Raw genomic sequence first — 27,167 nt, forward strand, 5'->3', positions numbered from 1 at the left:
TCTGATTAAAGAAAGGCCAAGAATAAAACCTAAGACTGACTCTACCCTCTTCTAATCAGGTAAACAATTAGGGAAGAGACTAATCTCTAGTTGTAGAACGTCTATTGCCTTGCAATCTAAGAAAGGTTCAGCAACACCCTGTGTTTGGAGAAGTCCTTGACCCAAAATCTGCTGACAAAGGAGTCCCATCTCCCCAGCAAGTGTCGTCCTCAGTATCTGCCTTATCTTCAGTCAGGACCAGGAACCAGCCCTTGGGGGTATGAGCTAGGGCCGGGAGCAAATTCACAATGAGTTTCAAAGCAGCAGCTGGGCCCCTGCTGTGACTACATTCCATAATCATGAGGCACATTCTCCTGTCTGCCACGCTCTGAGGGCACAAAAATGCAGTGCACTCTGCCTCACTGGTTTTGAGATTTGATCCACACTCGATGTACTTGATGTAGAGCTCCACAACACATCCATGTTTCCCTTACTGAAACCCTTCAGTAGCTGTCAACACCCAGAGTCATCCCAGGAGTCCAAATACAAAGGCAGGGCAATGTGTGGAACCTGATCCACTCACCTCATCCAGACACAGCCCTCCAGCAATGGACCTAAGAACTCAGAATCAGTTTGGGCTGCAGGGTACCGAATCAGATATCCAAAGTTTAGAAATATTCTCACATAAGGACGGTGCCCCCATGACTTGACTCAAAACATGTTAGGGCTGTACCCTTGAAGAAAACAGGAGAAGCCTGACTAGTCACCTTGGTGCGTTGGCTTTCTTGCTGGCAGTTTCTCCATCTTTTACTTCTCAGGAAAAGGAAAGGACTTTTTCTAAACCAAAGCGTGTTTTATTCAGTTCCTTCTCATATTTGGAAAAACTCTTAGTTTTGCAGCCAGGAATTAGGCAATATCATTAAAGCATCTAGATGCTATTCTGCAGCCAGAAGACAAGGGATTATTTTTATTTAAATTATACATACATTAAGTCCACATGATGTAAAGTTCAAAAGGCACAAAAATAGGTAAAGGAGAAAATCTCTCCCACCCTGTCTCCCAAACAACCAGTTCCTCTCGCCAAAGAAATTTGTTACTACTCTACTTTGTATCTTTCCGACTGCAATTTTTATACATATACTGGCAAATATGACTATACCTTTCCCAACCCTTCTACACAACTAATGGCAAAGTATACACACTGTTCACAACTTTGTGGTATTGAATTGTATGGATGCACCACACATTTTCTGAAACAGTCCCCAATCCAATCTACAAACAACCTTGTACACACATCCTTTTTCATGTGTGTGATAATATACAAAGGATAGATACACCAAAAAAATCGCTGTTAAAGGATATCTGCATTCATCACTCTGGTGAACTTTTACAAAATGCCCCCAATAAAACCTGTATCAATCCTGCACTCAGAAATATGGAAATCAAGAGAATTTTAGATCAGAGATACTACATGAGAGATGGAAACACTACATAAAATTAGACTATTAGACTGCTACCCGCTCGGCCATAGTTTTATTATCCCTCAAGAATCAAAGGCACCACAGAGGAAAACGGTACACTCAAACACAACTGGTTTGAATCTTCACAGGAACAGTATCAAGGAACCTCATTCCCTTCCCAGGAGCTGAGATAAGTCCGCCAAAACCAATCAGAAGTAAAATTTCTAGCAGAATGCTCAGCACCCGGGAGCTGTGAAAGGCAGCAGAAGCGGACAGGGGGCCTGAGGACCCCCGGGACGTCTAAGGTCCTTCGGAGTCTCCTTGGCGGAGTCCCGCTTCCAGGGCCGCACGCCCCTTCCACGTAACTGTCTCGGAGGGCAAGCAGCAGAGAACCGCGCGGCGGTGGCCACGGGCCCGACTGTGACGCAGAGAACGCCGAGGTCCGTGGTCGCGGGGCTCTGGGATTCTCACCACAGCGATGGTCGGCCCGAAAAGGCCACTGCGGACTATGGACGGGAGGAAACGGGACGCCTCGGTGGGTTTTCTCGACGAGAGAGGGCGCCTGAACGCCTGTCAGGTGAAACGCCCCCTGCGGCCAGCTCCCTACCTTGGAAACCTCCGCACTTCTCTCGGGTCGCCGCTCCTCGAGGCCCCAGGGCCCGCGGTCTCAGGGAGTCTTGGCCACGGGCCGCACCCGTGCCGGGGTCCGCACCCCTTCGCGTCACGTCCACCCACTCCGCCCAGGCCTGTCCGCGGCGCGGCGCCCGCGGTCACGTGACAGCGGCCCCGCACGTGACGCGGGCGGGCGTGACGTCATCACGGCGCGCGGGCGCGGGCGCGGCGCCGGAGCCTCCGGGTCGGGGCGGCGGCGCTTGGGCACCTCCCGGGCAGCCCGCTAGCCCCGCGCCCGCCCCGCGGGCCGGAGCTCAGGTGAGTGGCCCGGGGGCGGCGGCCGGCGCCCTCCCCCGCCGCCTCACCCGCCGTCGTCCCCTCAGGGCGGGCGGGGGTCTCCAGGCGTCGAGCGCCGCGACCTCCGTCTGGAGGCTGTCGGGGAGGGGGGTGCCGCTGTTGTTGTCGCCCCCCCGGGAGGCGGCCCCTCCAGCTGGGGGCTCGCGGGGGCCCCGGATCCGGTGCCCTGGGGCGGAGCGTGGCCGGGGACCCCGGGCGGGGGACAGCCGCACGCTGGGGCCGTGTCTGTGTGACAGGCAGAGCCGGCTCCGACCCGCCGCCCCAAGGTCCTCACCGTACAGCGGCGTCCGTGCGGGCCTTTCTCAGTCTCCAGAGTTGAAACGAAGTTGACTGAAGGAAAGTCTTTCTGGAGATCATCTTATGCCTGGATGAACCACCTCCTTTTCTGTAAAATGGATCCTGTAAGGTGGTTGGAGCGCTTAAGGAATAGTACACTACCTATAAACAGGAATAGATGAGGATTTAGGATCTCGTTTTCCCTGTTCGTATAAAACTATGGTTTTGAGTTGTGGATTTTTGAAAGCCATAGTTTGATTTAATTTTCTTGGATCCTTTCAGAAAATTTTGGATTCCGCATAGAAAGACTCTCTTAGTAACCTTCCAATTTCATTCCCAGAAATTGTCCTTGAAGCAAACAAAAATAAAATAACTGAAACTTGTCAGAAATCAAGAAATTACTTTCTATTAATTTTTTAACGTGTAGCCTGTTACTGAGTTCATTTAATTTATGTGTACAAGTGAACTTTACAAGTGACTGGCTTGGCCATAAAATTAGTAGCAGAGTTTTGATAGGTTTTCTATCCCAGTAATTCTCTCATAGTACAGAAGAATTGCTACAAATATTGTTAATAATGATGAATGTTTACTAACAATTAGAGTAGGGAGACCTTTCTATAGAACTTCAATAGCTTAAGCTTGCATGGTCTCCATTATTTAGTGTAAGTATCGGATCCTCTGGAGAAGGATAATGGCATCCCACTCCAGTATTCTTGCCTGGAGAATCCCTATGGACAGAGGATCATGGCGGGCTACAGTCCATAAGGTCACAAAGAGTCGGACATGACTGAAGTGACAGCATGCAGGCATGCATTGGGTCCTCATTTGAAGTTTCATTTTAAGAAGAAATCCAAATATAGTTGGAAGTCATCATAAATAATTAATTGGGTGCTTCTTTAGAAAAAGTTTATTTTCACTGATACTGGCCTTTTGCTCTAGGTTGAAGGCACAGTTCCTTTCTTGCATTCTGTTAACATTTATTATACACTGCTAGGAGAGAAAATATACATATAAAACTGGGTCCCCACCCTCTATAAATATTCAGCTACTTAATCTCCTTTAGGGTATTAAAAATAGTGACATCACACCTTTAAGAAATTGTATCTTCTGATTTTTATCATGAGAGATAGCAGCCTTGTGAAGATAGGTGAGAAAGGAACAGTTTCTTTCTACTTACAGCAGAGTGTTGATAACAATAATGTCAGGTGGTTTGGGCACTTCACGACAGGGGGAATTCAGAGGGAGGAGAGATCAGATTTACTCTGGGGAATCAGTGGCTGGGTTGTGTTGGTAATGCCAGGAAGAGGAGTGCGCTCTACTTCTGGATATTTGAGTCTGATGGAGCCGCCTTCGTTTGTCAAGCTAACTGAATATATTTGGTGTCCCCAGGCCTTCACATCTGCTCATTGGTTTTGTTTCTTGTACTTACAGAATCCAAGGATCCCTTTCATTCTCTCTACATATTGCTTGATGAGAGGCATTATGGCTCCCAAAGACATAATGACAAATACTCATGCTAAATCCATCCTCAATTCCATGAACTCCCTCAGGAAGAGCAATACCCTCTGTGATGTGACACTGAGAGTGGAACAGAAGGACTTCCCTGCCCACCGGATCGTGCTGGCTGCCTGCAGTGATTACTTCTGCGCCATGTTCACCAGTGAGGTACGTGGCAAATCATCTCCTGACAAGTGGAACCCACACACGTCACCTCGTGGGTATCTCATTTCACGGAATGAAATCGTGGAAGTTCTATATAATCGTGAATTTCTATAGTCTGGTGTTCAATGGCAGACTCTGGATAACATCTGCCATTTGTGCATTAGTTTTCTCATTTCAGAATGAGGAATAATAGTAGTACACAATTTCATATGGTTATTGTGACAATTACCTGAGAAACTTATATGTGACGTGCTTGGAACAACATCCAACATGTAGCAAACAAACATGTCAGCTCCTGGATTTTACTTACCAGTGTTTTAATTTGTTTTCCTATTTTCTTTCTTCTGAAGTTTAACATTTTAAAGATAATACCAGGGAAGAGGGAGGAGGGAAGGAAAGAGGAGCGAGACTCCATCTTCCTCCCACTCCTTCCTGCAGTGTGTGAGGAAAAGCGGTCTTCTTCCTCCTCCCGGGGGAACGCTAGTGCAGTTGCTGGTGGGTGGCAGAGAACTGGTGCCTGGCTGTATGGGCACAGGAGACATCACCAGGAGGAAGATGCCAGCTCGGGAACAGAAGCCCTTAACCGAGGAACTAGGAACAGGCTGGCCTGGCAAGAAAAAAGGTAGTGCTCACAAAGTGCTAGGAAGAAGACTGCCTTAGTGATTGCCTGGCAAGACACCCAGCGTGTGGAGGAGCTGCTGAGTCATGAGGGACTTGGAAAGCTGAGCAGAGGAGATTGCTCTCAGCTTCCAGGATTGCAAGTCTGATTTTATTTTAAATAAATTGTCTCGATTATGTCATTTATCTGTACTTGTACCTAAGCCTGACATACGTCATCATGGTAATCATGTCATGATAACGACAGTCACTGGGCTGTGGGCCAGATGGTGTGTTAGACGACTGCCTGTCCCACTCACCCCAGGCATGGTTGTTACCATCTCATTTTACAAGGGAAGAAATAAGGTCTCAGATACGAAATGCTTTACAGCTTATAAATGGTACAGAGGATTTAATACTAAGTTAACTTAACTTGGTTTGCCATTCCCCTCTCCAGTAACTTAACTTGATTCTTATTTTGATGTTTTCATCGGAAAGCCAGAGTTGTGTGTGATGCTGAGTCAGTGCTCAGCCACATGGCTGGCAGGGAGAATGTGGAAGCCTGACCATTTGCCCCCGTGGACCCAGGGTAACTTCAGAGGGACCCTGTGCAGGGTGACATTGCAGATCCCGGCCTGTACTGTCTCCTACAGTGTCTGCCTGTGAGCACCAGAAGCGCTGGTGTTTAACTGGGCGGGGAGAGAGTCACCCGGCTGCCAGCAGGAAGCGCGGAGGACGCGTCACACAGCGTGCATCCTGTCTTCGCTCTTTCTCTGCATGTCTGAAAATGAACTCCCTTTTTATTTTTTTCTCACCAGGATTTTGTAGTCTTCCTTTAAAAACTGACATCAGGCAAGAAAATGCTGAATGGTTCGTGTCTTTCTCAGTGGGAGTGTGACTGACCTACAGCACTGTGTTTGAGGTGCAGAACATAGTAATCCGATACAGCATAAGATGATCACCAACAAGTCTCGTTACCATCTGTCACTCTTCAGAGTCATCTCAGTGTTACTGACTTATTCCCCACCCTGTGTATTTCATCCCTGTGACTCGTTTATTGTGGAATTGGAATTTTGTTCCTCTTAATTTCACGTTGTCCCTCATCTGTTTCACTCTGTCTGACTTATCTCACTTAGTATCAATGTAATAATCTCTAGGTCCTTCCATGTTGCTGCAAATGGCAGTATTTTTTATTACTTTTTTATGGCTAATATTCCATTTGTGTGTGTGTGTGTCCCACGTATATACCACATCTTCTTTATTCATCCATTGATGGACATTTAGGTTGCCTCCATGTCTTGGCTATTATAAATAGTGCTGCTATGAACATTGGAGTGCATGTATGTTTTCAAATTAAAGGTTTCATTTTTTTCTGGAAATATGCTCAGGAACAGTATTTCTGAACCATATGGTAACTCTTATTTCTAGTCTTTTAAGAACCTCCAGACTGTTCTCTGTACCCTTGGATTTGTTTTTAAGACTAAATGATTTAAACAGGAGGGTCCAGAGACCTGGATTTTAGGTTCAGTTCTCTTGGAAATTCTGTGTGAACCCTAACAACCAACTAACCTTACTAGGTTGTCTGTCGAACAGAATGAATAAACTTGGTGGTGTCTTCATTCTCTTCCAGCTCTAAATTTCTCCATAAATGTGGTGCTACTGAAATAGCACAGGGTGAGGCAGGAGGCCTGGCTTCAATCTGTCTCTTATTATTAATAGTTAAGACCTTGGTTAAGTCATGTTGTTTCTCTGAAGCTTAGACCCTTTGTGTGTTAAATGGCAGTGATAACAGACCTGATTGCCTTGCCAGGTTGCTGTGACCATCACATGAAATAATAGTAAATGAGAGGCACTCTGAAAAATTGTAAAGCGAGTATTAATGTGAAATACTGCAGTTGCTGTAAGTTCTTAGATAGTAAACTCATTTACATATTTAAGCTATTTGGCTAATGGGGATATAATTTACTGACTAAGAAGCTCCTGCAATGAATGTACTTATATATTTCTGTTCGTAAATACTTACAGTTAGTAAAATGTTTTTCCAAAATAATGTACTGGTGACATTTTTTGGTTTTGCGGATTTATTTTATTCTTGGCTTTGTTAGAGAATACTTTTTGATTATTATTCTGGACTGCTGAAGGAATCAAAGTTGATAAAGATGTTTAATTTATAATGGACGTACACTGGAGTTTTGTAAGTAATTGAAATTTCTAAACTAAGATCTGGTAAAACTTTCATAAGGTAACCAGTTTTCAGATAGTTACTATCCTATAAAGGTGACGATTTCCACCCTTAGACAAACCATTTTCTATTCTTATCTGGCCTCAACTATACTCATAACCCCAAGGATATAATCCAGACTAAATGGACCACCAGTAATTCAGTAATCCCAAAAGAGAATCAACCCAGTATTTGAGGAAGTATCAAACAATCCAGTTGTCTTCAGTGGTACAGTGGAACGCCCTCAAGGTGGCCAGCATGCAGTCTCAGGACAGGTGGTATGGTGCTGACTCATTCTGGAGGGTCTGCAGCCGGAACTCAGCAAAGTTCATGTTTCATCTGAAAAGCCATGGACACTAGTGGAATGCTCATGGAACTTTTGGCTCTATTCCATGTCTGTATTTGTTTTAATATGAGAGCAGCATATTAAATTATTCACAAGTAAAATTGATATTCTCGGAAGGTGTCACTTCTATGTGCTCTTGGGTTGCACATAGCTCCCCCTATTTGAAAAGCTGTAAATATATGCTGCATTTGCTTTGCACAAATCAAAATAGATGACCTTTTTTTGTTAAAGATGTGTATGCAGTTAATATTGTTGACATCCCTTCAAGTGCTCAGTACGAGCCTCTGCCTTAATCTTGTGGAATTGTAACCACCGTGATTTCATACCCCTTTCACTTTCAGCTTTCAGAGAAGGGGAAACCGTATGTAGATATTCAAGGTTTAACTGCCTCGACCATGGAGATCCTGCTGGACTTTGTGTACACGGAGACCGTGCACGTGACGGTGGAGAATGTCCAGGAACTGCTCCCCGCAGCCTGCCTGCTTCAGCTGAAAGGTACAGGTGCTGAGGGTGTTCGTCCCACAGCGGCCTGGAGACGTCTAAAGTCGTGACATAAACTTAGTCGTGGGCGTGAGGGGGCAGTGGGCTCGGGTTTGATGCCCATGGCTGCGAAGCTGAGGTTTCAGTCGCAGTGTAGAGGAGCCTCCAGGTGAGCGTCTCTGGCTCTTTAGTAAAGACAGCGCGTGCTTTGTTTGTAAAAGCATGCAGGAAGGGCTAGTAGAGGCCTTTCCTTCCGTCTGTGTGCACAGCCGTCCTGTAGGGGGTCATGAGACACAGTTACAAGTCGTTGCCTCCATGGAAGGGAGCTACAGCAGGTGCCCGAGTGGGTAAGGAGGCTGGGGGACCACTCACATGGACCCTTTAACCTTCTGAACCGTATAAATTATCTATTAAACAGTTAAATTGACACACAAAAGTGAAAGTGTAAGGTTTTCACAGGACTGGAGATGGTTCCCCTTCCAGGTGCCAATCAGCTCTAACCTCCAGATCTGTTTCTGTTATTTTCAGTTGTTAGGACGTGATTGAAGGAGTGCAAGGCCTTTGAATTAATGCACAGCTCTAAGACGAATGTTACACTCGGAGCGTTTCAGTTAGAGAAATGTGAGATTGTTATCAGCCCCTCCTGTTTTCCTTCTTTGGAGTCCTGCAGTAAGTTTTCACCTGGAGTAGGAATTAGGTACATTGTGCTGAACGACAGTTGGTTTTACAGCTTGATGTCCAGAAGTTTTACAGGCATGTCTGTTTAATTGTGGTGGTGTCCGTAAACACAGTTCGTCCTGCTGTACTTGTTTAAGGCTGCAGCCCACATTTACAAAGGCCTTGCTGAAGGCTGCATAGCACATAAGACAGAAATAGGATTTGAATTCCCAAAGTATGAAATTTCTAAACTGATTCTTAGGCATTGAACCAGGGTCCCTCTGATCCCACTAGGAGAGGTTGTGGCCCAGGGACGGAGGCCCATCCCCCGCCACATGTCCTCAGGACCCCTGTCTGTGTCTGTCTAGGCGTGAAGCAAGCCTGCTGCGAGTTCTTGGAAAGCCAGCTGGACCCTTCCAACTGCCTGGGCATCCGGGACTTCGCTGAGACTCACAACTGTGTCGACCTGATGCGAGCAGCCGAGGTTTTCAGCCAGAAGCATTTTCCTGAAGTGGTGCAGCATGAAGAGTTCATCCTTCTCGGCCAGGGAGAGGTGGAGAAGCTCATCAAGTGCGACGAGATCCAGGTGCCACCTGCTTGGTGTCGCTCTCTAGGGCGGCCCAGGCCCAGGCATGGTGCAGCCACTGTGCTTCCATGGCAGGGCTTTTAGTCAGGTGTCCACATTACTCTAGGGTTTCAGCACGCGCCCCTGAAATTGTATGCCAAGTCTATTTGCATGTTTGTGGGAGGCAGATCACTTCTTCCTCAATGAAATCCGTGACCCCAGTGGTTAAGAGTCACTCTTAAACAGTATGGAATAAGCAGAAATGGGAAGTTAAGTAGATTTTTGTAGAATGCGGGTCTTGTTACCCATTCACTTCTTTTGAAACATGTACTGAGAATGTCTCCCATGCAGCGGTCACACGCTGGGTGCTGGGGAGCCGAGAGTGAGTAAGGCACAGTCTTGTTTTCAGGGAATTCAGTGTCGTAGTGGGGACAAACGAAAAGACGCAAGTGATGACAGAGTGTTGGGAGAATCACGAGCCTGTTCATAGTGAGGAAGAAGAAAGAAGAGTAAACCTTCTGGGTCTAGATGAGATGGTAGAGGAAGTAGATCAAGAAGGACGGAGCAGAAAGTTGGAGATCGCAAGCAGGAGCGCAGTGGTCGGCACCTCTGGGCGTGGAGGGGCTCTGCTGGCCGAGAGCGGCAGCGGTGGTGTCCCGCCGGCCTGCGCCCGTGTCCAGGGACGCCGCCCCACAAGGAGGAGCTTGCTGGCTGCGTGTAGGTCTGTAGCTAGGTGGGGACCCCGACTGCGTGCAGCAGGGCTGCTGTGTTGCTGAGGCTGGCAGCCATCTTGGCCGCCCAGCTCTCCCGTTAGGAGCTTCTGGAAGCACCGAGCAGAACCTTGTTCTTGGGGAGGAGTCCCGTCTGGGGGCTTTGCTTCCCCCACTGAGAAGACAGCGATCCTCAGGGAGGGTCCTCTAGGGAGGCTGAGAGTTCCTCTCTCTCTCACTCTCCTCAGATAACAATGAAAAATGACTTTAGATGACTGGATCCCAGAAGTTCATGGCACCTCAGTAAAAACAAGAGGTGTTAATATATTGGAAAGAAAGTTTCACTGGTCCTCTAAGTGCTAGAAAAGGAGTTTGTTACTTAAAGTCTGTAATATGTTTAGTAAGCATATTCAGTAAGCAGATTTATTTTGTTAAAACTAGGATTTTCACACCATAACAAGTCTTCAGTATGTCTCTTACCAGCGTTTACCCAGCTTTGTGTTGGCACCTCTGCCGGGTGACTTTTCTGAGTGAACTTGATTGGGGCACGTCCACACCCTTCTTTCTGAGTAGGTTCACGTGTGGTTCACATCTGCCCGAGACGCTGCTCCTGCAAAGGCTTCAGGGCCGAGTGTCTGACCTTCTGTTCTCACCTGTTCTCGCCTGTGGAGTGCGGGGGGAGCTGGCTCCTTGCCCGGGATGCCAGACCAGTGGTAGAAGGGGCCCCGCAGACGTAAACTTCACTGCGAACACTCATAAATAACCAACCGCTTTACCAAGTATTTATTGAGTTCTTCCCATGCGCCCAGAGCGATTGTGAGCTGGGGATCCAGTTACAGACAAAATAGACCAAAAGCCTTGTACCCTGGGGTTTTCATTCTCACGCACGGTACCATTCTTGGCATTTTAAAATGTTATTTAATTCTCAGAACCATCTCCAGTTTTCCAAGATGAGTCATCACCCACACACAGCTCAAGGGGCAGGACTTAGCTGCCCTCACCTCCAGACTGTTCTCTCAACTAGGGGGCAGGGAGGCGACGCCTCTTAGTTTGTTTCTGCTTGACCGAATCAGGAAGCCTTCACTTTAGAACAGTGGAGACTGTGAATAAAACTGGATGGAGCAGGGAGGGCAGTGAACTAACCTCTTCAGAAGCCAGGATTAACTCTTCTGTACCATCTTTCTCAAGTATCTGGCGAGAATGGCCTTTGCTTTTGACAGCAAATGACACTTTCTTCTCTTTCATATGCCAGCCAGAAGCAGGAACCAGATGTCTGACCCTGTTGCTAACTAACGCTTCCTCTGGACCATGTGAAACAATAGCACTTGAAACAACGGAGGCAGTGTATCATGTTGTTTAAAACAACTTGGGCTTCAGAGTCACGCTGGAGTTTGGTTTTGGCTGTGTGGCCTGTGTTCCTAACCACTGATCTTCAGATTCCTCTTCCATAAAATGCAGAAAATAGTTGTACTTAGTACGTAGGGCTGTTGTAATGTTGACTGATACGTAGAAGAATTCTCTGTGGAAATTTATTGCAGAGAAATTTTCTCTATAGTGAAGCATTAATGATGGGGGTTCTCCTCTCAGTTTAGCTTTCTCTGCAATGCTAGTTTATTCCGTCTTCGGTAAGATCAAGGATCTCTGCTTGTGATGGAAAAACCCCATTTTCAATGGATGTATCTCACTGAAACCTAGAATGTGTCAGAGTCCAACACTCAGCTATTCAGAACTGTGAGCCTGTTGTCCTTACCAAAGCCGCAGTCCATCTAGAAATCACAGCCCCTCTTCTGCGCCCTCCCCTGCGTCTGGTCCATTGGCAGACTGGGCTCGCCCGACCCCTGTGAGCGCAGTGTGCAAGGCCTGTCAGCACTGCCGTCATCTCGGCTGCCCCGTCTGCCTGCTGGGCCCAGAGTAGCCCTGACGGGGCTTCCAGCGCACAGCCTTCTAAACCATCCTCCCATGGTCGCTAGAGTAACTTTACAAAACATTCTTGTGGTCCTGTCACTCACCTGCTTGACACCTTTTCACAGTTTGGAGGAAAATCCAGTCTTCTGGTGCTGGGCTTGCTTCTCCAGCTTGACCTTTTCCGTCGCCTCCCTCGCTCACCCCGCCACACCAGGCTCTCATTTCCCAGGCTGTCCAGTAGAACGTTCTGTGACGATGGAAAGGCCCTGTGTCTGTGCTGGCCAGCTCACTGGCCCCAAGCACTGGTGGCCTTGAGCGCTTGTGAAGTGCGGCTGGTGGGACTGAGAAGCTGAGTTTGTTTTTCCTAGCTGCACCGCATGGCTTGCAGGATCCCAGTTCCCAGACCAGAGATCAAACCAGGCTCCCTGCATTTGAAGTGCCGTGCTAACCACTGGACCGCCAGGGAATTCCTGAAGCTGGATTTGTAGTTTCACCTTCACCTGAATTAACGTAGATGTCGGTGGCTCGTGTGGCCCGTGGCTGCGGTGTTGCACAGTGCGGTTGTACGGCTCCTCCCAGCGCTTCCTGTCTGCTGAGGCTAACTGCTGCTGCTTCGCCAGGCTGAAACCTGTGGCTCCTACAGGGAGCCTTCCCTGTCCCGTCAGTCTGCATAAAGAAATCTCAAGTTCAAGTCAGTCTGTCTCCAGCCCCTGGACTTTTCCTGTTTGGTATATAATGACAAAGTGGGATTGTTCGTTTTTCTGACTTAACAGTTATCTCCCCACGTAAGAGGAAGGTTCATGTCTGTTTTGTCCCTCCAGAACAGTTCCTGGCACTTAGTAGGTGTTTGATAAATCCGTCAAATGAACGAACGTTCGGAAGCATTTTCTGTACTTTGAGTTCTTGGGTGAAGTCCTCAGAATGGCTTCTCTCTGGGCGCTGTCACGCTCTGAGGACCCCAGGACCGGCGGACTCCAGGGCCGATGGAGGGGACGCAGGCCTGGTCCTCGCTGTCAGGCTTGCAAGTCCTGTGTTCACTGTACTGAGTGCTCCTCCAGGGACAGGATTTCATATCCCGCCTGTCACATGTAGCTCAGACCTCAGTGCCCCAAAAGATTAATTAAATGTATCATCTCAAATTGCATGGTACCTAGTACAGCGTGGTCGCTCAAGTGCTAATTGATGGTGCTTTGAAGACTCCGCATTCCTTGTGGTGTTGTAAGGGAACTTCCTGCTCACAGGCCTGGCTGAGGAGGTGGGGAGCAAGGCTGGACCTCCTTAAACAGCACCTGTGAATAAGTAAATGTATCCTGAGAGCCAGTTTTGAATAGGGCAGCAGGTTCCCCCTTTGCCTGCTAAAGTTTCAGAAATGACCAGAGAAAAATTCAGGAGTGTAGAAAATTCTGAATTAAAAGCTGATTTGTGACTGATGGTCTATTAGGTACCCTCTCTCTTAGATGTTTTTCACCCATCTGACTCTTAACTCTTCTCATGATCTTAGCAAGTTGTGTCTGAAATGGTTGTCTCCCCAAGAGCCTGGCTATTTCTGGGAGATGGGAGTTACTGAGGGGGTGGGGGGCAGGGGAACGGAAGGTGGCTCCAGAGCACCCCCACAACGTGTCCCACGCCTGCAGGTGGACTCTGAAGAGCCGGTCTTCGAGGCTGTGATCAACTGGGTGAAGCACGCCAAGAAGGAGCGGGAAGGGTCCCTGCCGGACCTGCTGCAGTACGTCCGGATGCCCCTGCTGACCCCCCGCTACATCACAGACGTCATAGACACTGAGGTGAGTCGCTGGGACAGGGGCGTCCCTGCAGCTTCATGTCCTGCACCCAGAACCGGTCCCCCTGGAGGCATGAGCACCCCGGAGACTGTCCCGCTCTGCCCGGGGCAGGGCTCTGCAGGCGGTCGCTGGGCAAGCTGGGCTCCTGGCAGAAATGAGAGTCTGTGGCTTAATTTAATTTTGCACTTTGTTGTCTTTTTGTTTTACAAGTTCCTCATTATTTTGCATAGCAGTATTAGATGATAAATTTTGTCTCCTTCTGTATTTAAAAAAATTGTTCCAAAAAACAGTTCATTCCATGAGAGGAGACATAGGTAAACCTATGACTGATTCATGTAAAGCAATTACCCTTTAATTAAAAATCAATAAATTTTGAAAAATGCAAAGCAAAAAAAAAAATTCCTTTCAAATCAAGTCTCTTTATTTTTGACCTCTGGAAAGGTCACTTTGAAAGGAGTTTGATGCGTTTAACATCAACTTGGGTCGAGTCATGTTTGTTTACAAGCATTTCTTCAGCCTCAGTTCCCTGTGGTTTGTTTCTTGACTTTCTCCACAAGCTACTGGGACCACCCTGGAGACCACCAGTCTGTAAAGTGTGGCTGAGGCTGGCCTTCTGAAAGTTCATCACAGACACACCTTCCCAGTCGTTTGCATCAGGGGGGCTGCCAGCTGCTTAGTGTCATCTCGAACTCGGTCTCGTATGCATGACTTCTTCCTTATGGTCCGTTCACGTACCCTCACCTACCTTTGAACCATGTGACGTCTATTCAAAACAAACCTTTTTAAAATCATTTCTGGAAACCCACGGCCTAATCCCTGACAGCAGTCCTCCTGAAGCCTCCGTGGCTCACTCTCCTCCTGCTGTTTCAGCCTTTCATCCGCTGCAGTTTGCAGTGCAGGGACCTCGTTGACGAAGCCAAGAAGTTTCACCTGAGGCCTGAGCTGCGCACTCAGATGCAGGGGCCCCGGACGAGGGCGCGGCTAGGTAAGCTGGCATCGCGTGTTAGCTGTGTCCTCTTGAGCAAGTCCATCTGCCACCCTGACCTTGCTTTCCTAGAAACCAAGGGTATCGTCCCTTCTAGTTCACGTGACTGGAGGCCTAGATGAGATAACAGTAACGGAAAGCACTTTACAAAGGCCAGTGTTAGGCAGTGTAAGTTCCGGTTGTATTTCAGCGTCTCGGGCCTGTGGGTTAGAGCTCTCAGATGCCATGTTATCAGTGGTCTGCTGCCCCACGCCTCCCTCCTCCGTGTGGAGAGGAAGCGGGGAGGAAGCCTTGCGGGTGAGGCAGGGATCCGGGAGGTCGGAGGCGATGCCGTGCAGCGGGCAAGGGCCCGGACCCCAGCCAGACGGGTGGTGCTCACCCCTGATTACCACTCACCGCGGGTGTGAACTTTGGCAGGAAACTTAACTCCTCTGGGTCCGTCACCGCATCTGTGAAATGGGGGTCATCACAGCTCCAACCTTGCAGGTTGCTGTGAAAGGGAGTGTGTGCTGCCTCTGGAGGCTGTCACCTCAGCAGACAGGCCTGGGCTCAGGTCCCGGCAGCCGCTGGCCGGCCTGTGGGCCTAGGCAGGGTGCCGCTGGCCTGAGCTGATGCTTCTGCCTCTGAAGCGGGGACACCGGGGTCTTCTCACGCTGGGTGTTGCGGAGGCCGGATGAGATCACGCGTATGAGATGCCTCATGTTCCATCTGGTGCGCGGTCTGTGCTCATGTGTGCCCTCGCTTCCCGTTCGCTGTCCCAGGAGCCTAAGCGTTTGGCAGGTTATAAATTATTCTATGTACATGCGATGGTGTTTTGTTATTATTTCCTGTTTTTGCTCTTGTCTGACTGTGGCCTCATGCACGCTGAGGTGTTAATTAATAATTAAGCCTTTCATTCGTAGATATAAGTAGAGTGATGATTTATCTCATTTCTAATGGCAGAATTAATAGGTCTATAGAAATTTTATAAATAAAGAGAAGCAAAAAGTAAATGAGTCATCCATAATTCCACCACGCAGAGATACTGCTTTTTGTTGTTTTGTTTTTAAAGGGATGCCATTCTGTTAATCCCTGGGAGATGACAAAACGTGGCCTGTGTCTCATGTTATGTACAGAGATTTATAATCAGCATAAGATATATGGAAAAAATATAAAAAGAAAATTTTTGAAAAAGATTGAAGGACTAAGTGTGAAAAATCATGAAAATATTAGAAGAAATTATAGGAAGATATTTGTATAGCTTCTGGGTGGCCTTTTTTTCTATTTTTATGATAAATATACATGACATAAAATGTACCACCTTACCATCTTGTATGCATCTCAGTTGTTAAATGCCTTCACACAGCTGTACAGCCCATGTCCAGAGCCCCTTCACCTCACAGAGCTGAGACTCTGTGTCGCGAGGCAGAGGCCTCCCCCCTCTGTCCCCGTCTAACTGACACAGAGACGCTTGGAGCCCTGATTGCATCAGGTTTGTTCTTGTTTTTTTTTAATTGACGGCAGACGGCAAAGACATGGACTGGTGGACTGGGAGAAAATACACTCGATATGTATGACAGAAGCTTAGTATTTCTATTGTAAAAAGAACCCGTGCATAGCAACAAGAAAAAGAGCAGTGACCGCGTGGAACGGGGCATGGGCAGCAAACAGGTAGCGCCCAGAGCGCCCTGTGAGAGGGAATGCTGGGCGCCCGAAAGGGGCACCATGCGGAGGTCTGGACGAGGTGCACCCCCCGTGTGTCCCACCTCGGGAGTGTGTCCTCTAGAAACAGTGTACAGTGCAGACGTAAGCAGGAGAGTCAAGACACACACATAAGAATGCTTACCACAAATCGCCCGTATCGAGAAAAAAATTGAGTACAGCCTGCACGCCAAGTAAAGGGGAGTGACTGGTTGCCTGAATTATAGCACAGCTGTACCGTGGAATGTCAGGAAACTGTTAAAAGGCGTTGAGTCAGATTCACTGACTTAATTGTGTATACTGAGTGAGGGGAAAGAAAGAGGCAAGACTCTTCTAGATGTGTATGTTTACCTGAGCATGGAAAAGGGTGTGTATACAGGATAAACACTAACCCTTAATAAACTGCGATTGCAGGGGCATATTAACTACTGTTTTGTTTACATACCTCTTTGTTATTACTGTACGCTTGTGGTTACACAGAAAATAAATAAGTGTTGTTTAAATACCAGCTGAGCCAGTGAGGTGGTGGAAGGAACCTGGCACTTGGAGACAAGACATTCTGCTTGCTTTGGTTTCTGCTCCCAGTTCTGTCATTTAGTCTAGTAACTCGCTGTCTGAATCTGGACAAGTCCTTCAGCGTCTCTGGATTACCACCAGCTGCACATCAGAGGAGTTAAGTCAGTCACTAGAATTCTTTCCAACACAGAAGATAAGTTTCTCTTTTGTAGAGCCAAAAGTGCCCCAGATTCCTGCCCTGTTTGAACAGGCAGCAGAAAACCTCTGTGGCTCAAAGACCTTGCCTGTAGTCCTGCCCTAGAGGGGTAAGAATGTCGTCCTGCGTGCCCGCATGGCGCTGCAGTCCTGTTTTCAGTAGTCCTAGGAAGGAAATAAAGAAAATTTTCCCAGCTAGGTTCTTAATTCAGCATCTCTGTGTTTTCACCTTAGAGTGGACTGTGCCGGCCACCCTGTGCTCTGCCGTCCCGTTCAGGGAGGCTGCTGAGCCAGCCACCAGGACGATGGCTCCTCTGCACGTAGCACAGGGAAGTGAAATGCACAGCTGAGGGAGAACAGCAGGCCACATGCTGCACGTGGGGGGCTTTTGCTTTCCTTATTAACCTTACCCGTCACTCTCACCAAAGATGTAATGGAAATTGTAGCTCCTGCCTTGTCACTGGCTCCTTTCCTGTGCAGGTGGAAACGCAGGTCCCGAACCCGTTCTTGGTGGTCCTGCCGCCCATCTACTCTTTCCTCCAGCACCATACCCCAGGGCGCAGACGCTCTCCCGAAAACAGCAGTGCCTAGGCACTGCCAGGAAGCCTCGATGCTAGCACTGTGCCTGCACACACAGTTCCCGCCAGGTGTTCTAGACACGGCTCCCTCCTTGCAGACATGGAAGTCCAGCTTGGCAAGGCCCCCATTGGTTGGCAGAGAACTACCAGGCTTCCTTCTGCTCAGCCCTTTCCCTGGTTCTTCTTCAGACTGCTGGAATAGTGGTCCCAGCTCAGGGTCCAAAGACAGTGAGACCCTTGGGAATTGTTCTGAGGGAGGAAGACTTCCAGGCACAAAGCAGTAGAAGAAATTGAAAAGGCCAGTGTTTTTGATCAAATAAAAATCATGTACAACATTGTAAGATAAATTAGGAAAATAAATTCACTTACAGCCACAGCAGTGAAGTCATTTGTAAAGAACTAAAAAACAAAAAATGTACATAAGACAAAAACACTAGAGACTTGAGTGTATGGTTCACAGCCGGGGAGTCCTGTTAAATATAAGGGGAGAGGTTCAGCCTAATTACTAATAAAGTAATTATTAGCCTTACTAGTAATAAATACTACAATAAATACAATTTCTTGCCTACCAAATATCAGAGTAAAAACCAATATGCAGTGCTACAGAAAGTAGAATGGATTGGCACCTTTACTGTTGGTGGGAATATGATTTGTTTCACGCCCAGTATCTTATAGATCAAAAGATCCTTTAAGGTTCATGTTCTTCCCTAGGCAGCGCTCTCATTTCCGTGTTAACGAAACGGGGAAATGTCTCATATTCACGGATGTTTATCATAGGATTACATGTGATTATTTATAACCCAGTTACCAGCTCCCAAAATGCCTAAAATATTAAAACCATATATTAAAGGATTTTGTTAATATCTTGAGAAAATGAAATGAAAACAGGATGTACTATGATATGGTCCCATTTCTGTTGTATAGATATTTAGAAACAGAACTGGAAGGAGATAATCTTATGTTTTTGTGTCTTTGTGGAATTACAGATACATTTTTTTCATAATGCTTTTATTTTCAAGCTTTTTAACAGTGAAAACATGTTTTATGTATTACATGTTTTATAATCACAAGACATAACATTTTAATATCTTTTTAACCAAAGGGTGGGTCATATGCAAGTAGGGACGACAGTGATACCCACTCTTGAGTTGTTTTTTAAACTTTTTAAAAGGAAATCATCTTTGTGATAGAAAAAGCTACACAGGCTAAACAGACATCAGTATTGCCTAAAGTTACGTTTTCAATGTTAAAACACTGGCAGCCTTATCAAAAGCTCTGTTGGCACTGACATGAACTCCAGCTGCAGTGGGGAAGTGCGCTTGGCAGACAGGCTTCCAGCACGGAGGCTCTTTCAGGGACAGTGATGGGCAGAGGGGCTCGGGGGCCAGGGGCCTTGGCGCCCGGGCACGCAGAGCCCTGAGCTACAGAGCGACCCCGCGCGCGCCCTGTGCACACCCGTCTGGCCCGGGGCCAGCCGGAACCTACCCTGAAAGACTCCTGCCAGCGGGCGTGCGGCTGGCCCTCTGGATGTGCAGGCCCACGTAACTCGGGGGTTTGTGTTACTGTGCAAAGCACAGGGGACCCCCTCAGTCGTGGGTGTTTCTCTCAGTTGCCCATCAGGGCTCATCACAGCCTCCCCACCCGTGCTCACATCAGAGGGAGAGAAGAGCTGGGGGGAGGAGGTAAATGGGAGAAAGGGCTGCCAAGGAAGACCCTGGCCCCCCAGCTCGGAGGAGCTTAAACATAAAATTAGTGTCTTGCAAAAGGACCCTGTGTTCAAATGCTTTGTTTGCGAAAAGGAAGTGACTGCTCACCTTGGAGTGAAGTGAGTGAAGTCGCTCAGTCGTGTCCGACTCTTTGCGACCCCATGGACTATAGCCCACCAGGCTCCTCCATCCATGGGATTTTCTAGGCAAGAGTACTGGAGTGGGTTGCCATTTCCTTCTCCCACCTTGGAGTAGGGGCCACCTACTTTACTTGGCAAGTACACAGAGAGGTGCCCTCTCGTCAGAGGTTAAAATCCATGGCTTATGCGAGGGTTGTTAAGGAAAATAGCAAACATATATAAAAACAGAATAATCAAAGGATTCCCCGCACCTATCCCCCAGTTTCAACAATTATTGACTTGTAGCCTATCTATTTTGAAGCAAATCCCAGACAGGATAAAATTCCATCCATATTATATTATGCTCTTGTGTGTGAAAGATGAAACATACAACCAGTTATTTACCCTCATCAGATATAAGTACACTTTCACATTTCCTCAGTTTTCCCATAGTTTATTTTTCTTTGTTTTTGAATACTTCAGCTGCTCCAGTCCGGATCCAAACAAGGCTCACATGTTGCACTGGGTTCATAGCTCTCTTCAGTCTATAAAATCCACAGGCTTTTTACTCCTGCTTTGGTTTTCCTTTGCAGTTTATTTGTTGAATTTCCCACAACCTAGATTTTATTGACTGCATCCCAGTAGTCTCATTTAACACGTTTTCTGTCCCCCATGTCTCCTGTAAGCTGGTGGTTAAGCTAGATCAGTCGTGATAAAATTTAAGATTCAGCCTCAGTTTTGTGGCACAGGCTCTCCACAGGCAATGCTGGCCTGCTTCCCGCTGAGCAGTTTGTGCTGTTCCCCTGCGGTCGGTCGTGGCGGCCGGGACTCACCCGGGGCTTGTCTTTATTTCCTGTCAGTTTACAGGCGCCCCCTTTGTTCTTTCCAGTCCAGGGCAGCTAAATGCCCTCCTGAATGTCCTGAGTGCCCCAGCTGGCTTCTCTCCAGTAGAGCAGCTACACAGGGGATTTTCTCAAAAGAAATATTATTGAAATATTATCCAAATAAGTCCCTCGGGGAAAGGGGAAGACACAAAAGCTATCAAAATGCCTTGTTTGGGAAGATAGTAGAGAAAAAGACTCCCTTTAAAAGTCTAGCCTTATGGTTAGTTACCTGGCAGTTTTGATGAATTAACAGGACACGTGGTCATGGAGTTGGCTAATTTGGAAAAATAAAAGTCATGGAAAAGATTTTTAAATTTATTATTTGGTTCCTATGCCACATCTCTCAAATTTTGGGAGGCAAGGTTAGGAGAACATTCTTTACCATCACAAAAAGCTCCCGTTTTGAGTTTTACAGGGTGAGAAAGGCAGGGAGCTCCTCCAGCCTGCCCTTAGAGCCTGTTTTGGGATCAGCTGGGTTGATATATGGTGTAGGGTGTATTTAGGCTCCTCCAATGGACAGAGGAGCCTCACGGGCTACAGTCATGGGGTCACAAAGAACCCGACACAACTGAGACACACGCGGTGTGTTCACGCTCGCCTTTTAGAGTTTTACTGTTGTCTGGAAAGTCACATTTCAGAGATTCAGGTTCTCAGGAAGAAACAGTTTGCTGCTGGGCAGCCTTCTGAAGGATCTCCGTTTCAGATGGCTCCTCCGGGCCACGTGGGACAGGATGTCCTAGTGCAGTTTGCGCTGCTCCACCCTGTGGGCAGTCAGCCAGCAGCGAGGGGAAATGACCTCTCTCCTTCTCGCTTGTCCTCAGGAGCCAACGAGGTGCTTCTGGTGGTCGGGGGCTTCGGAAGCCAGCAGTCTCCCATCGACGTGGTGGAGAAGTACGACCCCAAGACGCAGGAGTGGAGCTTTTTGCCAGTAAGTTGTGATGGAACCAGGCCCGGGGAAAGAGCTTAAATGTCCGCAGTCCCTGACTCCAGACGGTAACTAACCCAGCCCTCAGAGTGGAAAGGCCACAGCAGCGTGTCCCTGACAACAGTCAGTTACAGTCGTTGGTTGCTGACCAGCTCGGCTTCAGGAATACTCACGGCCCTGTGTGCAGTCACACTCAGCTGGCCGCCACCGTTCCCACGCCGTCCCCGGCCGCCCGAGAGGCTCGCAGGGTGCCCGCTCCTGCCCTGTTGACCTGAGCACGGCGCTCCGCTCTGCCGGGCTGAGCTGGGGGCCCGGCCGCGGGCGTTTGTGTCTCTTCAGGGTTTCTGTTTCGGTGCCAGATGCACAGTGATAGCCAAGAAACGTGGGTCGTCTGGTCATTTCTCTGACCTTTCGCCATCAGATCCCGATCCTCAGGGAGCAGCGCGCTAGCCCCTTCCTGCTTCACGGAAGGGTGTTGGTCTTGAGCTCAGTGCTTATGGAATAGGAAGGAACTGGATACTGGATAAGGGAAGGACAGTAGGTCCTTTGGAAGCCTCAGAAAGAGACACATGTACAGAAGGTGTTCGTCGGTAAGAGCAGCACTGAGCAAGAGGCTTTCATCCACTGGGCAGGCAGCAGATAAACCTTTGCTCAGGGGGCTTCACGGCCACAGGCGAAGCAGCAAGGTGTGGAGAGAAACCCAGGAAGGGCCACCAAGGTGAGGCCTAAGACTTGCCTGGCTAAAGTGACAAAGGTGCCTCTTCTCCCCTGAATCCTAGAGCATTACCCGGAAGAGACGCTATGTGGCCTCGGTGTCCCTTCACGACCGGATCTACGTGATTGGTGGCTATGACGGCCGCTCCCGCCTCAGCTCCGTGGAGTGTCTGGACTACACGGCGGACGAGGACGGGGTCTGGTATTCTGTGGCGCCGATGAACGTGCGGCGTGGCCTGGCTGGAGCCACCACCCTCGGAGGTAGGCCGGAGCACAGGCCGCGCGTGCGTTGTGGGGTGGCTGGATCGGGGTTCACGCCTCCCCATGAAATGTGGAGGCTACCGGTGGGGTCAGTCATGCCTTTCTGCTTTCGGAAACACTCCCAGGAGTCTCAGGGCTCTCATTGGAGTTGGTAACTCAAATTCCAGTATGCTGAGAGGGCAGCAGGCACTAGTTGTAGTTTTGCAAACTCCCATCTAGGGAATGTTTCTGAAGATTCCATCTTACCCTCTTCTTCTCACATGTCTTGACTGTGCTGTCCTCTTTAAGAAAGAGTTCATTGATTTATCCCTTTAAAAAAAAACAAACAGTTGTTTTTGGCTCCAGGCATTTGGAAGAGTTGTGGGAGATTTGTAGAGGAGTCCTTAGAAACCTCTCACTCTAATGGTCTGTGACTCCTTCATTCTGAGCAGATATGATCTATGTCTCTGGGGGCTTTGATGGAAGCAGGCGCCACACCAGTATGGAGCGCTATGACCCGAACATTGACCAGTGGAGCATGCTGGGCGACATGCAGACGGCCCGGGAAGGTGCCGGCCTCGTGGTGGCCAGTGGGGTGATCTACTGTCTAGGTGTGTGGGGTCTGGGACGGGGAGGGGATGGGATGACTAGCGGGCAGCAGCCTCAGGGTGGGATCCTCTCACCAGAATCGGTTCATAGACTTCCTCCCCCTAAAACCCTGGTCTGTCCCAGTATATTTTTCATTCACTGGGATTCTCCTTTCCGTGAGAGCAGAAGATAGGGCACTGTCAGGTTTCTTTTTGGAGCCCTTGAGGGAGAGCTGGGACTAAGAGCATCAGTTGGCGCACTCAAGAAAGACAGGCCGGGAGTGGGCATCAGGACTGACCATTCCTTCTGGAATGGTTCCCACTCTCTCTTTCAGGAGGATATGACGGCTTGAATATCTTAAACTCAGTTGAGAAGTACGACCCCCATACAGGACACTGGACTAATGTCACACCAATGGCCACCAAGCGCTCGGGTAAGACTGGGCAGGTCCCGGGGCAGGAGACGGGACTTTCAGACCTCGCCTGGGCAGTGGGGCTGCAGGCCTATCATCACTGGCGACCTAGGAAACGTGTGTCAGGGCCGTTCTCCTCAGTGCCTGTTTTCTGTAAATACAGTGGCAATAGAGACAGCCCAGACTCTGACTGGGTTAGTGCTGGAGCAGAGCCGCCTCCTTGCCTTGTTTTTTTGCACCCGAGTCCCTCTGCATCCTAGCCTCCAGCCCAGCCCTGTGCAGTGACTCGGGCTGCCTGAGGGAGTGTGCAGGTGCCGGAGTCGGGGGTCTTCCTGAGCCCTCAGGCTGGGATAGAGCAACGGAGAGCCCTGCCTCTGGGCACCAGGTGCTCCAGACCCATCACACCCCCTCTCCTCTATTTCCCTCTCTTTTCCACTCCCTTCTCTCCTGCCGAGGGTTGGGCTCCGAGTTAATGAAAGCGAGATGACAGCCAGTCAGAGAGGGCTACAGGTGGGTGACCTGTGCTGGACTGGATCCTCCAGGCTGCCTGGTCCTGGCCGGTCCCTCAGCCACTCTGGGGCTCACCCAGCCGTCTGTGAGTGTTGTTTCTAGGGTTCAGATCCTCAGCTCAGCAGCCTTCATTTGCTGTGCCCTTTCCTCCCCAGGTGCAGGGGTAGCCCTGCTGAATGACCATATTTATGTGGTGGGGGGATTCGATGGTACAGCCCACCTTTCTTCTGTGGAAGCCTACAACATTCGCACGGACTCCTGGACAACGGTCACGAGCATGACCACCCCGCGGTGCTACGTCGGGGCCACGGTGCTTCGGGGGAGACTTTATGCGATTGCAGGGTGAGGGTTAGATCTGGCATCCGGGGCCATGTGATCTGATCCATGTGTGGGGTGGAGACAGGGTTTGGTTCCGGAGAGAGAGGGCCCCATGGCAATCTTAGTGTGGGGCCGTGTGGGGAGGGGAGCGTGGGCGGGGCCTGTGGGGAGGGGAGCGTGGGCGGGGCCTGTGGGGAGGGGCCGAGGGCGGGGCCTGTGGGGAGGGGCGGGGGCGGGGCCTGTGGGGAGGGGCCGGGGGGCGGGCCCTGTGGGGAGGGGGCCGGGGGCGGGGCCTGTGGGGAGAGGGCCTGGAAGGGGCTGTGGAGGTGCGCGTTTCTCCCTCGCTGATGGCCCTTCTCCCTCAGCTACGACGGGAACTCCCTGCTGAGCAGCATTGAGTGCTATGACCCCATCATCGACAGCTGGGAGGTCGTGACCTCCATGGGCACTCAGCGCTGCGACGCCGGCGTGTGTGTTCTCCGAGAGAAGTGACGGGGCGAAGAGACAGTTTGCAGAGAACCAAGGGTCATTTCCGGAATATCTTGTTTCTCAGTGTGGGGAGGGGATTACAGGTTCAGTGCCGCCGCTCTGATTGCGCTTATTTGACACGCCCTGGCGTTGGGGGTGTCCCCGAGGAGGGTGGGCAGCAGACACTCGAGGAAGGAGGTCGCACCCTGCGTGGGTGTGGTGGGCCAGACCCCTCTCTTCCTAGCCGAGGGGGCACTTGGGCCTCACCTTTAACTTAGAGAATATACCTTTAAGTTGTGCCTCGTGTGCTGTGGAGAATTAAGGTGAATATGAACTCCAGGGTGTGGGCAGTATCCAGCCTCGATGGTTGGAAGGGTACCAACTCTCTTGGTTTTCCAAGAATAAATCTCTTTCCTAGTCTACAGGTAGCAGGGGCAACACAGTTCTGTCCTGGAGGAAAAAGGGAAGAGCCCTGTCAAAACCTCGGGGGCCTCGGGAGTGGGGGGACTGGGTGTCCAGTGCAGGACGGGAGCTGGATGCAGTGGGGTGTGAGGGAACCTGCAACACGTGGAAGGCTGAGGGGGCGTGTTACTTGAGGGTCTTTCCTGGGCCCTAGAGACAGAGTAGCAGAGCCAGCACGTGTTAGCTGAGCAGCAGTGGAGGAAAAGTGGGCCTTCTGTGCGCCTGGGACAGTGTGACTTCACCATTGCCTTCCCTGCCACCGCGCCTGCATCCCAGGAAGGTTTTCCTCTGTTGAATCAAGGACTGCTTTTCCACTGTTGCCGTCGGTACTGTTTATAGGGGGAGGGGAGGAGCGGGGGTGGCAGCTGCCTAGTTCAGCCACCTGATTACTCCCTCATTCTTGTAAGGGCATACTTCTGCTAAGGAGTCGTTTTTACTGCTGTGTTTTGTACATGTTGTCCTTTCTTATTAGAACACCCCTTCCCTGTCTTTAGACTGTATCTTACTCATCCCAGGACAGAATAATCAATAACAACCGAAATCCATTTGTTAGTTTCAGTACCTCCTGTCCTTCTGAACTCCCTCCGAGGCTCCCTGTGCTGTGCAGTGACATTCCTGCTCTGAGAATTGGGAGTGTGGGGACAACATGGTCACCTAAACAAGGATGCACTTTCCTTTTGCTCTGAAATTCCTTTTTTTCCTCTTTCCCTGAGTTGTATTGACCTAAAGTTCATTTTGTTTGTATTTTTTTAAGAAAATATTAAAAAAAAAAAAAAGTCTCAAATGCCTGTAAGAGTTTGTGGCAAGCCAGCACCATCTTGCAGACATTTCTGGGGACAAGGCATAGGGATCCGCTATAGGTCCTGTCTCTTCAACCCGTTCCCCTGTCTGTTTGCCGCTCACTGCTGTGTCTCTGTTAGACAGCTGAGAGGTCTCCAGAGACTCATTAGCAAGAGGTTATCAGAATCACATATTCACGGCCTCCCCGCACACTTGGACTTGACTTGGAAACCACAGGGAACAAAGCGGAGGCGATCTTGGGCTGGGTTTGTACGCGCTTGAGTTTTAGGGCTTTAGTCGCCCCAGTCCTTTTCCCTAGGTTTTGTGCCACATAACACAGATAGCTAATATGCGGAAGGCTTGCAAAACTGCAAAAATCCTGATATTCCCAGAGCAACGGGAAGGGGGAGCCAAAGAGGTTCAGGAAAGAGGCCTGCCAGCCTTTTCCTAGCGGATGGATCGTGCCTGCTGATTAAACCAAGTTGTGACCCACTCTCTCAGGAGGAGAGGGGAGGCAGCAGAGTGGGGATGAAGAGCTGATGGCCCCCGGCCGTCACCCGGCCTGGGGTGAAGGCCGTCTTCACCGCTGACTTCTGCGTTTCAGGCCAATTTCCCGAGTGTCACCTAGGTTAAGATTTTTCTGACTCCCCAGATGGAATTACTCCAAATCGGTGCTTCCAGTTCGCTTTGTTCCCTGGATTGTCATCAAATGTCCTTGGGTTTGTGCCCGTCTTCCTGTTTAGACTCTGTTCTCCAGAGTGCCTATCATCACTGTATGCTCATATTCTATAATTGTATAACATTGTAGTATGTTCTATAACTGCTCAGCAAAGGCTGACTTAATAAAGGACAAAGAGAACATGCCGACCGGGGTGGCTGGGTAGACAAGACGTTCCTCACATGACTTGGCGCCCCTTCCTACTCCGCTTCCCCTGCCACCTCGGTAACACCGCGTCCGCCACACTACAGCCAGTAAGCTAGACGTCTTAAGACTAACCGGGGAGAATGCGAAACTGGAACGACCCAGAGCAGTGGCTGCAGGCTATGCCTGGATCCCGGGCCCCGGAAGGTGGCCCTTCCGACCGTACCCCCATAGGGAAGCGCTTCAACACCGAGTCTTGCCCCGCAGTGAGTGGTCAGTGCGACCCGGACAGACAGCAGCATCTGCAGCTTCCAGACACCGGTCTCCGCCGCAGAGGGCAGGTGTCGCGCGGATGCTACTGCGGCTGAGATTTGCTCTGAGACCGGGACGTCCCCGCCGCTCCCGAGACGAAGCGCACACCCGGACCAGCCCAGCTTCCATCCGGTGTGAGGGAGGCCCAGAGGCCAGGTGAGCCCGAGCAGCGTCCCGTCACGCCCCAGGACACACCTGTCACAAAGCCTCACCGACCCCAGCCACCGGGCCGGGGAGGCCCGCGCCTGCGCAGTGGCGTCCAGCGCCGGGAGGCCGCGCCTGCGCCGAGCGAGCGCCGCCGGGAC

General features: G+C 49.7%; 1 protein-coding gene and 1 long non-coding RNA gene across 3 annotated transcripts; one reads left to right on the forward strand and one right to left on the reverse strand.

Moving 5' to 3' along the window:
* Positions 1–1,495: 1,495 nt before the first annotated feature.
* On the reverse strand, positions 1,496–2,242 carry LOC122707541. Its single transcript, XR_006344838.1, has 2 exons — positions 2,047–2,242; positions 1,496–1,945 (listed from the first exon to the last, which is right to left on the reverse strand). It is a non-coding gene; the product is annotated as an uncharacterized LOC122707541 (long non-coding RNA).
* Positions 1,948–25,430, forward strand: KLHL12 (kelch like family member 12). Of its 2 annotated transcripts, none has more exons than XM_043923077.1 (12): positions 1,948–2,012; positions 4,106–4,349; positions 7,852–8,005; positions 9,016–9,233; positions 13,462–13,611; positions 14,479–14,593; positions 21,093–21,199; positions 21,976–22,171; positions 22,603–22,761; positions 23,073–23,171; positions 23,816–24,002; positions 24,344–25,430. In XM_043923077.1, exons 1-12 carry the CDS (start codon positions 1,948–1,950, stop codon positions 24,468–24,470), a joined length of 1,821 nt encoding a protein of 606 aa, XP_043779012.1. In that variant the 3' UTR covers positions 24,471–25,430. The 2 variants fall into 2 exon arrangements, with proteins under 2 accessions (XP_043779012.1, XP_043779011.1); XM_043923076.1 differs by lacking the exon at positions 1,948–2,012 and adding an exon at positions 2,246–2,369 and having other exon boundaries at positions 4,116–4,349.
* Positions 25,431–27,167: the final 1,737 nt, after the last annotated feature.

The sequence above is a fragment of the Cervus elaphus genome, chromosome 14 (assembly GCF_910594005.1).
Source record: "Cervus elaphus chromosome 14, mCerEla1.1, whole genome shotgun sequence".
Classification (NCBI taxonomy): Eukaryota; Metazoa; Chordata; class Mammalia; order Artiodactyla; family Cervidae; genus Cervus; species Cervus elaphus.